The sequence below is a fragment of the Ananas comosus genome, linkage group 23 (assembly GCF_001540865.1).
Source record: "Ananas comosus cultivar F153 linkage group 23, ASM154086v1, whole genome shotgun sequence".
Lineage (NCBI taxonomy): Eukaryota > Viridiplantae > Streptophyta > Magnoliopsida > Poales > Bromeliaceae > Ananas > Ananas comosus.
In genome coordinates, this window is record NC_033643.1 from 4,245,326 (window position 1) to 4,261,062 (window position 15,737).

General features: G+C 35.5%; 1 protein-coding gene and 1 pseudogene across 1 annotated transcript; both read right to left on the reverse strand.

Annotated features, from left to right (window-relative positions):
- Positions 2,004-2,659, reverse strand: LOC109728376 (annotated as a pseudogene).
- LOC109727760 (ABC transporter I family member 6, chloroplastic-like) lies at positions 5,878-12,457 on the reverse strand. Its single transcript, XM_020257939.1, has 6 exons — positions 12,100-12,457; positions 11,947-11,997; positions 9,785-10,006; positions 9,019-9,141; positions 7,900-8,076; positions 5,878-6,145 (listed from the first exon to the last, which is right to left on the reverse strand). The coding sequence occupies exons 1-6, from the start codon at positions 12,415-12,417 to the stop codon at positions 6,056-6,058; spliced, it is 981 nt and encodes a 326-aa protein (XP_020113528.1). The 5' UTR covers positions 12,418-12,457; the 3' UTR covers positions 5,878-6,055.

Below are 15,737 nucleotides of genomic sequence, written 5' to 3' on the forward strand. Positions count from 1 at the left end.
GCTATAATTTCTCCTTAAATTTGTGACAATGCTAGTTTCTGGTCTCACTTTGAAGGAGCTATTAGTGTAATCGATATGACTCTTTTTCATAACATTATATCTAAAGAAGATCAAATTTCATATATTGGTAAAATGCTTTGCAAAATATGATGATTATTTGTGATTTCAATATGGTATTCACATTTGTCGCTGCCAGTTAAATTTGCACAACTGCTTTCAATAACTATAAACATGTATTTTCACATCCTTCTAAAGGTCACTTTAATATGCTTTATTTTTTAAATAGTGAGTTATATTTTTAAATTGTAATTAACTAAATAATTTTAATTATCTTTTGTTTATATACAGGTAAGTATTGCCTTATACATGCAAAGTATCCGAACATAAAATGATATTTAAGATCTTACATATGCGGAAATATATGAGATACCATATTCATGAATTAGATAGGGATCTCAACTACAGGGTTATAAAAAGGTGTTCAATCATGCACACTCATTCTTGAGGAATGTTGTTAAACTGTCATTTGGTACACTTAAAGTACGGCGGTGTATGTTACAAATGATGCAAGACTATCCTGTGCAAACTCAATCAAAAAATTGTCTACAATTATAGCACTTCATAAATTTATTAGAATGAGTTTTACGTAAGTTCAACAAATGTGGTCAAAGATATGAATTATATACCCAACATGGAAGAACCTGAAAGTAATGCAAACGTTTCAATACCAAATGATCGTGGAGTAAAATATGATTATATCATGACCCAAAGTCGCAATCGCATTGCCGCATTGATAAGGACACTTAGATAAATTATTTACAAAATGGTTGTCGATAACTTGAGATCTATTAATAAATACTAGTGTAGTGACCCGCGCGATGCGGCGGGTAGATATATTATAATTTTTTAAAATTTAAAATTTAAATTTTAGATCCTTATATTTCTATAAGTTATTTTGTAGAGAGTAAAACATATTTACTTTAAAAGTTTTAGTAATTTTAAATTATATTGAAAAGTATGAAGTTTTTTTTTTAACATTTCAATTTTTTACACTGAAGCATCACGATAGGTATCAAACCACATCTATTTCCGACAACTTTATATAGATGCCTTATTATATAGGTAGTGACGTGTAGGTTTAATCAAAAACAGCAGAAAATATATTTAGCAAACAAATTCCAACATATCCTTCAGATTATGCTAAGTATGGCGTTAGGCTGCGTAATAATTAATCATTTCAAAAATTCTAAACCCTAATATAAACAAATTCATCAAAATTTCCAACACAATCAAATCATTATACAATTGAGGCATTATGATTTGTAAATAAAAATAAACATAAAAATTTATAACATAGTAACCAAAATACTGAAAACAAATATTAAAAATATATAGAAATTCTAAAAAAAAATTTCTTAAATTGGAAGAATCGAATCCCACGTAGAAAAATCTGAGTAAACAAATAAAGCATCAAATTCAAATCAAAGAAGAACCTTTCAAACATAGTTAATCGTTCCAGACAAATGCCACTTATCAATAACAAACAATTTGATTTTTCCAAACAAAACTGTTATGGATCCATCAAGTAAAAGCAAACAACCAAATATAAGTGAATAATCAACTACAAACGGCTCAAACAGGCTACTTTCTCAATAAGCAAACTAACTCACAATATGGTATTGCTATTGGAAAAAGCTTCATATTTGGCAATGAACAGTAAAGTTCCAAAATGGTAATCACATTCAATTATTTGTAATATAGTCATGCTGAATTTAGTAGTTCTTCTAAATTTCTATGGAAGTTTCTCTTAGAATTATATGAGGGCATTATTTTCATCTCTTGCATTTAGTGGTTTTACATCAGAGCAGCTAGTTGATTCATTTTTTAATGTTGAATGTTTTGGCATTAGTTGATTCATTTTTCAGATTTTTTTCTATTTTTTAATAAAGAAATAGGTAAGTCCTATAGAATTCTATAACTAATGGTAAATAACTGCATCCTTATATTCCAACAAACCATAACGTCATGTAATTACTACTGGTCGATAAAAAGGAAAGATGCCAGTAGTTCACGATATCTTGCTCAGTTAAATCTCTTTCAAAATGTAAAGTATCTATTGAATTAGAAGTTTAGAACAAACAAATTGTCACACAACAATACCTGTACATAACTAAAACGCTAGCCCCAGCATCTATCGGCAGTTTGGCATTCAAGTACAACCCTTCAGCAGCAGCTATATGAAGGGGAGTGCGGTGATCATAATGTTTTGAATTTGGATCAGGGCCATATGATATAGCCCTCTTGATAAAATCTGCATCACCTCGTAAAACAGTTGTACAAAGATGACTACCAGCATCTTTAAGATTTAATTCAGATCCTTCTTTGTGAAGTAATAAGCCACTCGATCATGTCCCCTCTTGATAGCCTCCAACAAGGGTGTTTTTTCAAATTTATCTGATTATAAAGAATATATCATTATGTGCATATGCTATTATATTATAGAAGCATAAAGCAATTATATTTATAGTACATATCAACGCCAATGAATAGAAACAATTAGAAAAGGGAAAAAGTTGAATATACCAGGAAGATTAATGTCCGCCATTTCTCGAATGAGAAATGAAACAATATCTTCATATCCTCTGGATGCAGCAAGATGTTAGTACAGGAATAGTCCAAAGCTTGATACCTTTCATATAAAGTAGACGACACAGTCTGCTTGCTATTTCAACAGGTCATTTCTATGCCGTATGTCTTACATATAGGTGTTCAATTGTGCATTGTGACTTGTGGATGTAATTTTTTTTTTGCCATTTTTTACTGCTTTTTGTCGATTCTTTGTTTATCCAATTATTCTGCTCCAAATGTTGTGGTTGTAGACTTTCTATGAAATTTTAGTTTATTCCTTTTCTTTCTTCGATTCACCCCCATAAAACCATTGTGCAGGATCTGATGGACTGTGTGAGGTGGATGTGAACTTCTTTTTCACTTAATTGTTGGGTTATCATTTTGTAGGACCTGATGACATGCCAGCACATATCAAATCATCAATGTTTGTTGTTCCCTTATATATGTATTGTGTTTTTTTTCCTTTCACAATATGCAATTATTTTCACAAAAATTAAAATACGATACTGCAACTCAATTCCAAATAATTACAGTTTGCGACTAAATTCCAAATAATTTCACAATACGAATGTTTTCATAATCAACCATCAAATGAAAGAACAAAGACAAATAGAAGAGAGATAAAACAGTGACCACAAAGCAAATAATTCAAGAAAAAGTAACCAAACTTGCGAAGGAACAGTTAAACAAAAACGATCAATCCGACAATAACAAAAGAGTAACTGCATTTGGAAGAAAATATGATAAAAAAAAAATAGAAGAAAAAAAAATCCAACTTATTCACTGTGACACCCCAATAGTCCCACATCGGATGGGAATGGGGTTGTTATTGGGTTTATAAGAGACTTAGACACTAGTAATAATAACTGGGCTTAAGCATTTTGGGCCGATGGTTAGGCCCAACGAGTTATTATTGCTAGTGGGCTGGGTCTTTACATTTGGTATCAGAGCCGGTTCACCAGCCGAAAATGTGTGGCGAGTCTCGGCTGAGCCAGGGTCTGGATGACAGGCTAGCGAGACGAGTCGCACATCCCCTGATCTTGGGCTGTGTGTGTTGGACTGACGAGGACGTCAGGGCTTTAACGGGAATGGGGTTGTTATTGGGTTTATAAGAGATTTAGACACTAGTAATAATAACTGAGCTTAAGCATTTTGGGCCGGTGGTTGGGCCCAACGAGTTATTATTGCCAGTGGGCTAGGTCTTTACATTCACCCAGCAAATACTAACTTGTTCGAATTAATTAAGTCAAATTGTGCTTTGCTTAAGTCTTACATTCTTTTTGATAAATTAGACCACATACAATTTTCATGCAAAAAGTTATGTTCTAACTGTGGCAAAATATATTGGCAGGACAAACTGCTTATCAAATTCATAACAAATTTTTTTAAGAGTAGAGAGCTAGAAAGCCATCTAGTTAGAAAACCAATAAGTATAATAATAAAATAGCAAGAACAAATTTAACAATTATAAGAAAATAATGAAATTTGTAAGTTAGCAAGGAAAACATCAAATTATTTGAATGTGTGAATGTTGCAAAAGCAAATAAGGCAAAAACCAAAAAAAAAGGCAATTTGACGTCGGTACACTTCATGTGGGTTGGCTTGAATACAAATTCCTGATATATAAATAAATCAAGAACACTCTGTTGTAAAAATAGACATGTGCCTATAGAAGCAATGTAGTAGAAGGGAAAGGAAGACCGGGGGGGTGTTTGGGGGAAGTGTGAGTACCTGAATATGAGCTCAAATAGTTAGATTTTCTTCGGTGAAATTTTTTTCTGTGTTCACAAATAGAAGATCCTTTTCACTTCTTACCAATCAACAGCTTCTGAATCATTGATAAATGTAACAGTTGTCATTTTTGTGAATTTGAAGATTTGTATGGCGACACCAATTGATACCTCAAGTAATTTTCCCATTTCTTTTATAGTTGCTTTCATTACCTGCATACAAAATGGGATAAAATAAAGAGATTTTTTATATGAATCCTCATGTTCTACTTAATATAAAAATCAAATTAATTGATGATTTCCACCTGTACATTAGCTGAAATGCTATAAAATATCTCAATTGTCCATTTGTAGTAATCTTGTCAAAAGAAACCTTATTTTAGGGATCAGAGATAAGAATTGAGAGTAACAAAATAAAATCAAATGGTGAATTGAAAGATGGAGAAGAATGAGAATGAGGGAGAGAGTAGGGGAGAGTAAAGGAAGTTGGTGAGGATGAAGAGATGGGAAAGAGGAGGGATCAAAGAGGCTGGGCAAGGATCAAAGCGGCGGGAATGAGGGAGGGATCGAAGAGGCGGGGCAGGGATCGAAGAGGCGAGGGATTGAATCGGCGGGGGTGAAGGAACCAACAGGATCTCAGGTGGCTTGGTAACGTGGGATTGAAGAACCGGTCAAAGGCATAGAAAGCACGAAACAACTACGGGTGGGACCCATAACGGGTCCACATGTACAAAAACTTAAGAATGGATTAAACATAAGATGACACGTGGATGACTAATACGGGGATTAATAGAGGTTATATAGATTAGCAATACTCTTTTTTAATTAGCACACACTTTTTTAATACAAATATTAGTATGTAATATTAGTATTAATAATTATTGATGTTAAACTGCATTGCAAATCAATTCAGTAAAAAAAAAATTATCAAATAGCTTTCTAAAATTACTTCTGAAAAATTACTTTTCTACATCTACATATTTCAATTATGACTTTGATCCACTCTGCTATTCGCTCCACACAGACAAAGTGTACCACGCTAACAATCCTTTATATAAGTTTGGTTGAACCTAAAAGTTTCCTTTTACTTTATTAAACTTAGAGGGGTAAATTGCACGTTTGGTCCTCAAAACTATAAGCTAGGTGACGCTAGTCCTCAAACTTTAATTTATTAAAATTTTTGCCTCCAACTTTCAAAATTGTTGTAAACAAATCTTACATCCTAAGTTAATTGGCTAAATATTGACACAACATAGATGTAGCATCTTAATTAGTGTCAAATCAACAATCACAATGCTTTCATATAACTTTTATATTTATAATTTGCCAATATTTAACCAGCTAAATTAGATTGTGAAATTTAATTGCAACAAATTTGAAAGTTTTGAGTCAACAATTACAACAAATTAAAGTTTGAGGACCATACGTGCGATTTACCCTAAACTTATTTACAGGGCAAGCTCATTCCCCATTTTACAGCACCTTCTGGATACAGTACACTGCAACTGCAAGAGGCAGATTTGCCAAATGTTTGCAATCTTTGATAATTCTATTCCTTTAATTGCCAAAATTTTGCAATCCTCTTTACAAAGAGACAGGAGAAAAATTACACCACAGTTTTTGCTGATAGAATTACAGAAAATAAATGAAAAAAAAAAAAAGTCGAAAGAAAAAACATTTAAGTGGTTGCGATCTTCTTAGCTAACGCCGGAGATCGCTTTGTAGCCTCCCTTTTCCAGTTGCTTAGCCAGCGAAATATCACCAGTCCTAACGATTTTCCCCTCTTCCTGTGAACAAGAATAAAAATATGAGATCGATTAATTCGCGAAAATAATCTTTACAAACAGGTTCCTAGAACAAGAAAACTGAATATGAGATATAACCAAATTTATAACAATACAAAATAATTACGACAATTAAAACACGAAGCAGATATCTAGCGTGTTAGGCAGTTTGTGTTTTCTTATTTGCCTTCTCCCTGAGATCTATGCGGTTTAAGGCCACCTCAAAATGAACTTACTTAGGCCTGGTTTGGCGCTGTTGTTTCTTTTCTGTTTACATAAATGAAAATTCGATGGTTTCGATGTGCTGGCGAGCGGACTTTCCTACTCTTGTCATTGTCGGCGAGCTTACATTGCAACCCAGCCGTATGCCAAAAGACATCTTATCGAGACCCCCGTTTGGTATCGTGTTTGTTTTTTTTTTTAAAAAAAATTAGGATTTTGTATATCAAAAGGTGTAGAAGTGGATAGTAAATTGCTTGCAATTATTCCATCCAAAGTATTTATCTGGCAACAAAATATAAGAACCCAAAAACAATTTTTTAAATTTCTTTTAAACAAGTTATCATCTGCCACTTGACACAATGAATTGTAAGCTAGCCAACTATAACAACAAAAGAAAAGCTTTCCTACCAACACATCAAATTATATGGAATTGGTGTTTAATCAAGCGACACCTAAGTTTTTGTATTTTGTTGTTAAATAAAACCCATAAAAGGGTAACAATAACAAACAAGTCCTTTATTTGTAGAAAATAGTGTCTTTGCTCTCTAACTACATAGAACTTGACGAAAAACAAAGAGAAGTACAGGAAATAAATAAATAAATATATATATATATATATAGGTCATGGCTACTATAGCCGGACCCTATATATATATATATATATATATATATATATATATAAGAGAACATAACTATATGAAATGTGAACTGAGCATGTTATTTCGGCTCAAATCGTTCCATGAGTTCAATTCCAATGAGTTCCTTTATGAAATGTGAACTAAGCATGTTGTTTTCGGCTCAAATCGATCCTTGAAAAGTTCAATTCCAATGAGTCCATTACAGCCGGAAAACAGTATTAGTCTATTTCTTCACATAGAATCCTCATATACTCCAAAGTAAACAAGTAAACATAACAGTAATATTAAATAGGTAAAAAATGTGATGGAGACCCTGTAAAAGACAGACCTTTCAAAAATAGGCCCCTAAACCTCATCTTTTTTTATTGACAGCCCTCATCGTTTTGCTTGTTCCGATTTTGTTATTTCAATTTATACATTAGGGATTTAATCATATTTGCGACGATTTCGTGAATTTAAAGGCCACACCTACTTTACAGCTGATGAAACTGCAAATTAAGTTAATAATTCAGGTAATTAGCTGAAGGAATAGTTCATTTAACAAAATCCAAAGTTCATTTGAAGAAAGGAGCTCAAATCAAATCAAACATAAGTTGGGGGTGTGTCGATTTAAAAAATTAACGTTCAGGGTCAATTTCAAACTAAGTAATCTCCAAGAGATTTACATAAATCAAGAGGTGGTGGGCGCCACACACTGCCCAAAGAAACCACTCACTCTAGTTCAAATTTTACTCTCATTTACTATAGGAGCGGGCATAGCATCATTCTTCCAAAATGGCCTATAGTTCGGGGTCTCCATACATTTTTCGCAAGTACTAAGACAAATTACAATACATGGCAGGCACAGTCTACAATTATCAGGAAGTACTTTTCACGTTAAATAAAAAAAAATGTTACCATTATATGAACGAAGGTGGGCTTGATGTAATCCAACAGACGCTGATAGTGAGTAATCATCAAAATAGAATTGCCAGGTTTTAGGAGCCCATTCACGGTATTTGCTACATCTTCGAGTGCATCAACATCTAAACCCGAATCAATTTCGTCTAGAATAGCCAAATCTGCCTCGAGAACCTGATATTATAAAAATACAGAGAGAAAGGTAAAACCTTTGATCTCCAAATACGCTATATATATATATATATGTCTATCAATGAACATTTGACACATTAGATTTGCACAAAAAAAAAAAGCAAAACAAACAAGATGTAATCAGTATACCAGAAGAGACAAGATATAGAAGTAAAACAAAAGAAGAAGCAAATCTAAGTGCTTTTCATTATTATTATATAATTGAATCATTATCAAGATTCTCTGGAAGAAAGAACATTAATACATGCATGCAAATTTTTCTTCAGTATTTGATGGGCCCGATATATATTTAGGTAAAAAACCTAATCAGGACCAATAAAACCACAACAAAGATATCACCTTTTTCACTTCTTAAGTTCTTATGAGAAAAACCATCTACATAGGATTGGTGAACAAAGACAAAATCTTTATGGAAAGCTTCTTATCAATTGATAACATCAAAACAGGAAAAAAAACACACACATTAATCTTGAGATAAAGGTTTAAGTAATTAAACTGATTCCGCTAATGTCCTTGAGTATTTGCTATTGAAATTATCCCATCCAATAATTTCTCTAGATCTAGAAAAAGAAAAATGAAAAACCATCCAATCATCCACGCAAAACCTATTAAATAGCACTTCTAATTCTATGTTGCACCACTTAGAGAGGTAAATATAAACATAAGTAGTTTGAAATAACTAAATGGTATAGTTAGAAATTAAAAATGCCTGGTTCATTAAAAATTTAAAGAGATTAACCCGTGGCCCGCAGGCATCCAACACAGTAGGGGGCAACCAATGGCCATGCAAGCTGCTGTCCAAGAATGAAATTTACTAATAGACACAAAAATAGGGCAAACAAGTCCTATGAACTAGGGAAAAGAAATTTCAAACAAAATATCTAGGCATGTTAGTGTAAAGCAAAATGATACAAGAATTCCTACCGCAAGTTGCAAAATTTCATTCCGCTTCTTTTCCCCTCCACTAAACCCTTCATTGACATTTCTGTCTAGAAATTTCGGGTCCATTTTTAAAGCAGTGACTTTGGAAGACAAGTATGGATAGAACTGCAAAAATAAGGCATGCTAACCATTAGTGGACTTCAGACTATAAACATCTAATAAAATGGCAAGCAATTTTATCCATAAGAAGAAAAGCAGCACCATGTACATGTGACCTTTCTCCCTCATGATATACAGATAAGAGAAAAGAGCAGTAATGGATTATTCTGGGCTGTTACGGAATAGATTCACTTATATTTAGGGTTAAAAAAACAAATATCGTTTACATCCTGAAACACATATCTAAATGGTCAAGATTTGAAAGAAAGAGAGCCTTTACATATATAATTATATATATATCCCTGTAAACCATCTATTTACACATTTCCCCTTTTATTTTGAAAGTTCACAGATGCCCCTCAGAAAAGCAGTTTCTTATAAATACAATAACCCTATCTTAACTTGGGGAATCGTTTAAAAACTGAGGGGACATTAATTTTGTATCCAAATATGTATCCTAAAGAGAGTGTTTCACTAAGTACAAGGGTACAAAAGTAAGAAATCAAGCTTTTGAACGGCACATATGAAAATTTCGTTATCACAGGGATGCATGAAAATTTCTCAAGGAAAATATCACACAGGTATGATAAGTGGCATGAAACCCAAAGCTGCAGCAACCTGAAGAAAATATTTATAGAAGGATGCAGACCTCAATAGGCCCAAGTGCAGGTAAACCTTGCTTCTCTCGTCGTGCATTAAGGGCCATGAGCAGAAAATCATAGTTGCTCACACCTGGTATCTCAATAGGTGTTTGGAAACTCATGAAAAGTCCTGCAAGAGATCTTTCCTCTGGTTCTTTTTCCAGCAAGCTCTCACCTTTAAAGAGAACAGTACCTCCAGTTACTTCATAATCAGGATGGCCGACAAGAACCTAGAAATCATTAAAATATTACTGAAAAAAATTGTAATCAATGACATATAGAAACTGTTTTCTGCATATAAACCCCATCAAATATGCCGAATTGCATAATACCCTAGCAAAGTAGGTATTTTGCGCATGCACCTGACAACCTTTGTTACATGTCTGTCCCTGTCGAGGTTATGCAGAAATGGTTGCCGTATATATAACCCTCACAAGGGCATAAATGCAAATAAAGATAGTCTCAAGGAGCATGCATATAAAACAAACTTTGCAAGGATAATTGTGCAATAGCAGATATGTTATCAGTGCATTGCATCTGCTGGAGAGAACTACTTGGAAACGGCAAGAGGAAGAAAAGTAGTGCGCAGGAATCCATAGAGCACCAGAAAGTTAAGTGACTATCAAAACAATTATTGGAGCTCAAATACTAAGAATAAAACAAGAAAACGTGGAGGGAGAGATGAGATCATGTTCACAACCAATCCCTTTGGCTATCACATTTGCTAAGTGTTAATAAAGGGAGCTCCCAGACACACTTTCTACAAGATAAATTCAAATGTAGCTGTAAGGTTTCATAAATAATTTTCTTGACAAGATGGTGAAAAAGTAACTTTAAATGTTTGCAGTGGAAATGCAGACTCAAGATTTACGACTAGGAGGCACTTGGATTGCCACGACATATGCATACAATAAAAACTTCAAAAATGCACAAGATAAGACAGAAGATGTACCAAGGATAACAACTCAAAACTTAATAGTGGTGTATACTGGATAGAATAATGTGTGGTGAGCTATGTATAACTAAATAAAGGGTGACCTTAGAGAACAGAAAAATAAATGGGTAGCATTGGGGTACATCTATTACAAACCACTTACAGACCACTCTTTTTAGTGATCCAACCAAGGTACAAATCTGACTAAACAAGGAGGAAAATAAAAAGACCCATTTGACCTTATCTCAAATCCAAACTTTCACCTGATATAGTCATGTTTTTATGATTTTCTTTATAATTCAAAGAAAAAACATCGAAGAATTTAGAAGTCTTTCCATTCATGGATGACCAGTAAAATTTTATTTAGAGTTTACACTTGTGTGGAATGCCAACTATAATCATTATAGGACTCCTAAAGGGGTCTTAAGTAAGGGACTCTAGGCTAGAAATTAAACATCATTTCCCTTAAGAAAAGCTAGTAGGGCTCAGAGATGGACCACTTAACGATATTTAAGGGCTTAAAGCTGACTTCCACATTCTGTAGGAAGACTCTAAAAGCCGGAAAATATAGCATAAGAATGCACTATAGAACTTGTTAAATGAATTACAACGATCTAACCATTATAAAGGATGTAAGGTAAGGAAATAATCACAAAACGCCTCAAAATTGTTGAGATTAAACCCTATGGTCAAGGTCAGACAAAGCTAATTCCTACTGATGAAATGTGCACAAACAGCCAAAGCACAAGTTGTGCATTTCTAAAGTGAACAGGAAATAGCTTTGACGGGAAGAATTCTTGCTAACATAATAAAAAATTTTGTTCACAACCCATTACACTTTTCTCACACCCTTCTCATGACCTTTCTTACCTAAAAAGTCTAGTTGACTTTCCATTCATACTTCCTTTGCTACACTGGCATTGTAAGAAGTAATCTAGTGTGAATTCTCAGAAAAATTATAAGTTGCATTAAAAATTACAAAATCATAATTTTCGATACTTGTTGTTCTAAATGATCTACAAATAACCAGTATCAGCTCATTGATTCTCAAAGTTTGTCCATTATCATGACAAATGAGCAAGTAATGAGAGGTGAATACAATTAAGTACAATTATAATACTGGATTCATCCCAAAATCAGTAGAAGAAAAGAAGGAATCCAAATTCATACAAAATTAGTTCTATAACTATGAAATTATAGAAAGAAAAAAGAAGAAGAAGAAATTATCAGATTCACCTTAGACAAGGTGCTCTTTCCGGAACCGTTCCTGCCCATAATGGCATGAACCTACACAAATCCGAGCTCAAAATGAAGCGAAAGGTAAACCCCAAAACCAAATCAACAACCAGTTCAAACGCCCCCGCCAAAAGAGCAAAAGGGTAAAAGCACCTCTCCCTCGTTGATGGTGAGGTCGACTCCATGGAGGAGCTCCTTCCCCGACTCCTTGACCACGGCCTTGAGATCCCGCACCTCGAGGAGGACCCTCGCGGGGCCTCCGGCGGCGGCGCCGCCTCCCGCCGCCGCCGCCGCCGCGGCGCCGCGGCGGGGGCCGGGGGGGAGGCGTACGCGGCGCGGAGCGGAGGAGGAGGCTAGGATGGAGGGAGAGACCGAAGGGGAGATGCGGAGGTGGGGCGGAGATAAGCGAGAAGACGCCGCGGCCACGGCGGCTGCTGCGGCGGCGGCGGCGGCGGCGGCGGCGGGAGACATGGCGATGAGCGTTTGCGAGGGTTTGTCCCAACAATTACTGATCTTTTCGAAAAATGGGCTCTGAAATTTGTTGGGTCATTACTACCTGTAGTTCCGCGTGGCACAAAATTACTGTGCATAAAATAAAATTTTTTATATAAAAATTTTATAAGTAAAATATAAAATTGAGAAATTATTTTAGATTGTGCAGATAAAGTTCGAATTTTTGTTACGTGATATTTTTATTTTTTTTCTCTTTCTTTTTTTTCTTTTCTTTTTTCCTTCTGACCCGCATCGCAGTCTCCACGGCCTCCACGGCCCTAGCAGAGGGTGATAAAGATGGCGACACATCCTCTTCCTTCGCCTCTACCTCCGCCGACACCTCTTCTTCCTCCGACTCCGCCTCTACCAATGCTGGCACTAGCGCTGAAGGGGGAGGACTTGGAGCGGGCGCAGGTAAGGGCGGAGCAAACGAAGGCGATAAGGTCATGGTCGAGATGGTGCTCGCTGTCGACCGTGAGGATGAGGACCAAAATATCCTTATTTCTTTTGCTCTCCCCCCCTTTTTTTTTTGTCATGTTCGTTTTTCTCTCCTCCTGATTTATCTTCTTCCTTCCCATTTCTTTCTCTTCTTTTCCTTCCACTTTCTCTTCTTTCTTCTTCTCTTCCACCGCCCCAACATTCACACAGTGCTCCACTCTCTTACGTCGCCTACACTTCCGCCGATGTCGGCTCGGATTTTGTATAGATCGCAAAGGTGAGCTTGCAGTGGAGCACATAGACAGTGACAAGGATATCAAAGGATTTAAGAATGACGGGGCGAAATAGCAAATCCGTTGGGGGTAGGGGCAGCGGCGGGGGCAGGGGTGGGAGCGAGGGCTCTGGCAGAGGGTGAGGGAGAGGATGCGATATTTATATTGTTTGAAACTAAAATTATATTGATTGGAACGAAAATTATGTTATTTGAACAAAAGTTGTACTATTTAAGCAAAAATTACACTGTTTGAATAAAAGTTTTATCACATAAAACTATTTAAAATTAAGTCACACTACATAAAACAGAAGTTGCATCTTTTAAGGCAATGAGGTTATTACCGAGGCTGGGCTTGTTGTCTCCCGTGAGGGTGAAAACTAACATGCGCCTGTGTTTCTTTAAGGAGCATATCGTTCAGCCGGCCATAGTAGATGCGCTTGCTATTTGGATTTGAGCTGGTGGATAGCGACGGCGACAAGAGTATTGAAGGATTTAAGGACGATTAGGCGGGAGAGCACATCTGGTGAGGGCGGCGGCTGCGACAAAGCGAAATGGAGAGGGCGCAATAGCGAAAGAAGATGCGAGGATAGGAAAAAAAGAATAAAAAATATAAAGAAAAATATAAAGAAAAATATTTTTTTTCTCCTTGAAAAATTATTATGTATCATCAGTTCTATAGAAATGGCTAAAAACCAAAGAAGAAGAAGAAGAATATGAAGTTGTACTGTTAAGATAAAATTATACTATTTCAAAAAAAGCTGCACTGTTTGATATGTAAGTTGCACATTTTAAGACGAAAATTATACTCTGTGAGACAAAATTATATTCTTTGAACGAAAGTTGTACTGTTTGAGCGAAAATTATACTATTTGTGATGAAAATTATACTATTTGAATAAAAGTTGCGCTATTTAAAATCATTTGAGACTGAGTTGCACTATATAAGACAGAAATTGCATCACTTAAAACTAAATTGCATTGCTTGAGACTAATTAAGTTACAACTAAGCAGTGAAGCTTCTTTATATATATGTAAATGGTTCTTTTTACAAACGGAATTATTCTAAAAAAATAGTAGTACGACATTTTTCTACAGAATAAGAAAAAGAAACGGCTCAAAATGATAAAAAAAAGAATAAGAATCCATCTGAGCTTGTTTGCAATTAGGATGGATTTGATTTGTTTGCAATTCCGAGCGCATGACGAAGCCCTCCTTAGTCAAGGAAGGGAATGCAAGGAAGGACATTCCCCATAAATGCAAGCACAACGACAGTGGTGGAGGTGGCGGAGACGGATGAAGGTCGTCATCGGCAGCAGCGGCAGAAGGGGAGAGAGCAAGAGGGGTCAAAGAGGAGGAGGCTCGTCGAAAGGAGAAGATTGAAGCGATCGGCGTTAAACTCGACTCTCACTCTCTCGAGTGCTTCATTTGCTGCTAGTCCTTTGGCCCTTCTCTCTAAATCCCACCCTCCACCATACTCTCCAAATCACTCACCCATCTGAAAAAACACTCTTCAAGTTTAGTAACAAATCAAATTGAAGCAACAACAGTACAATACACACACACACACACACACAAAAAATCGGCCAAAGGGAAGCTTTTATCTCCCTCTATTCAACAACATAACAATCCTTCGCAAGCAGAAGGTTGTAGTCACTTTTAAGCCATTTATACTTTTTCTTAAGCACGTTGTGGTCTGTGAAAAGTCACTCATACAAATTTTCGTAGATTTTTTTTTCCTCCAAATTAATATCCCTAACTTCAAAGGCTAAATCATCTCGCAACTTTCCAATAGACCAACGTGCGGCATCTTCCTCGACTTGATCAATATTCCCAGCACACTCCAAAATCTTACAGACTCCATCACAACATCTTCTCTACCAACCTCCACATAACATAATCACTAATCAACACTAGTTCGTTTTCAACAGAGACACCGTATTTCGGCATTGCAGGAGAAAAACATCAACACACATCGCGAAGCAATTCATGAAAACAAACCGTAACAAAAATCATCGTCATAGTTACACCAAAAACTAAATGCTAAATATCGAAAGTATGCAAGGAACACAAAATCCAATTTAACAAGAAACATACACAAAGACAACTAGGGAGAAAGATAGTACCAAATATAAGCTACCTTATTACCTTACAACGCAATGCACCCTCAATGAGCCACAACATGCATCCAAACAACTTCCGTCGTATTATCGATGCCAGTAATAAACCGCATTATAGGAAACACCAAAACGTGCAAAATAAGCAAGCATGCATCAGTACAGAAAAAGAACCAGTTAGTTCGAGGTGCACATGGCGTCGCAACCAAATAGTAGATCACACAATTTTTACACAGAATAGTAACAAACAACATTGGATTAAATGATACAACTTCAAATATTCATGGAGCAACGCAGAGGCTATTTAAAGATAATGAGGTAAAATGCAAAAGCAGAAATTTATAAAGAGATTTTTTCCATTTTGGCATTAAAAATACTGAAAGTTGAAGAGGAATTCAAAATGGGCTATAGTTAAGGTATTATCCATACAAATTTACCAAAAAAAAAAGAAGAACATATATAGTAGGAAGAAAA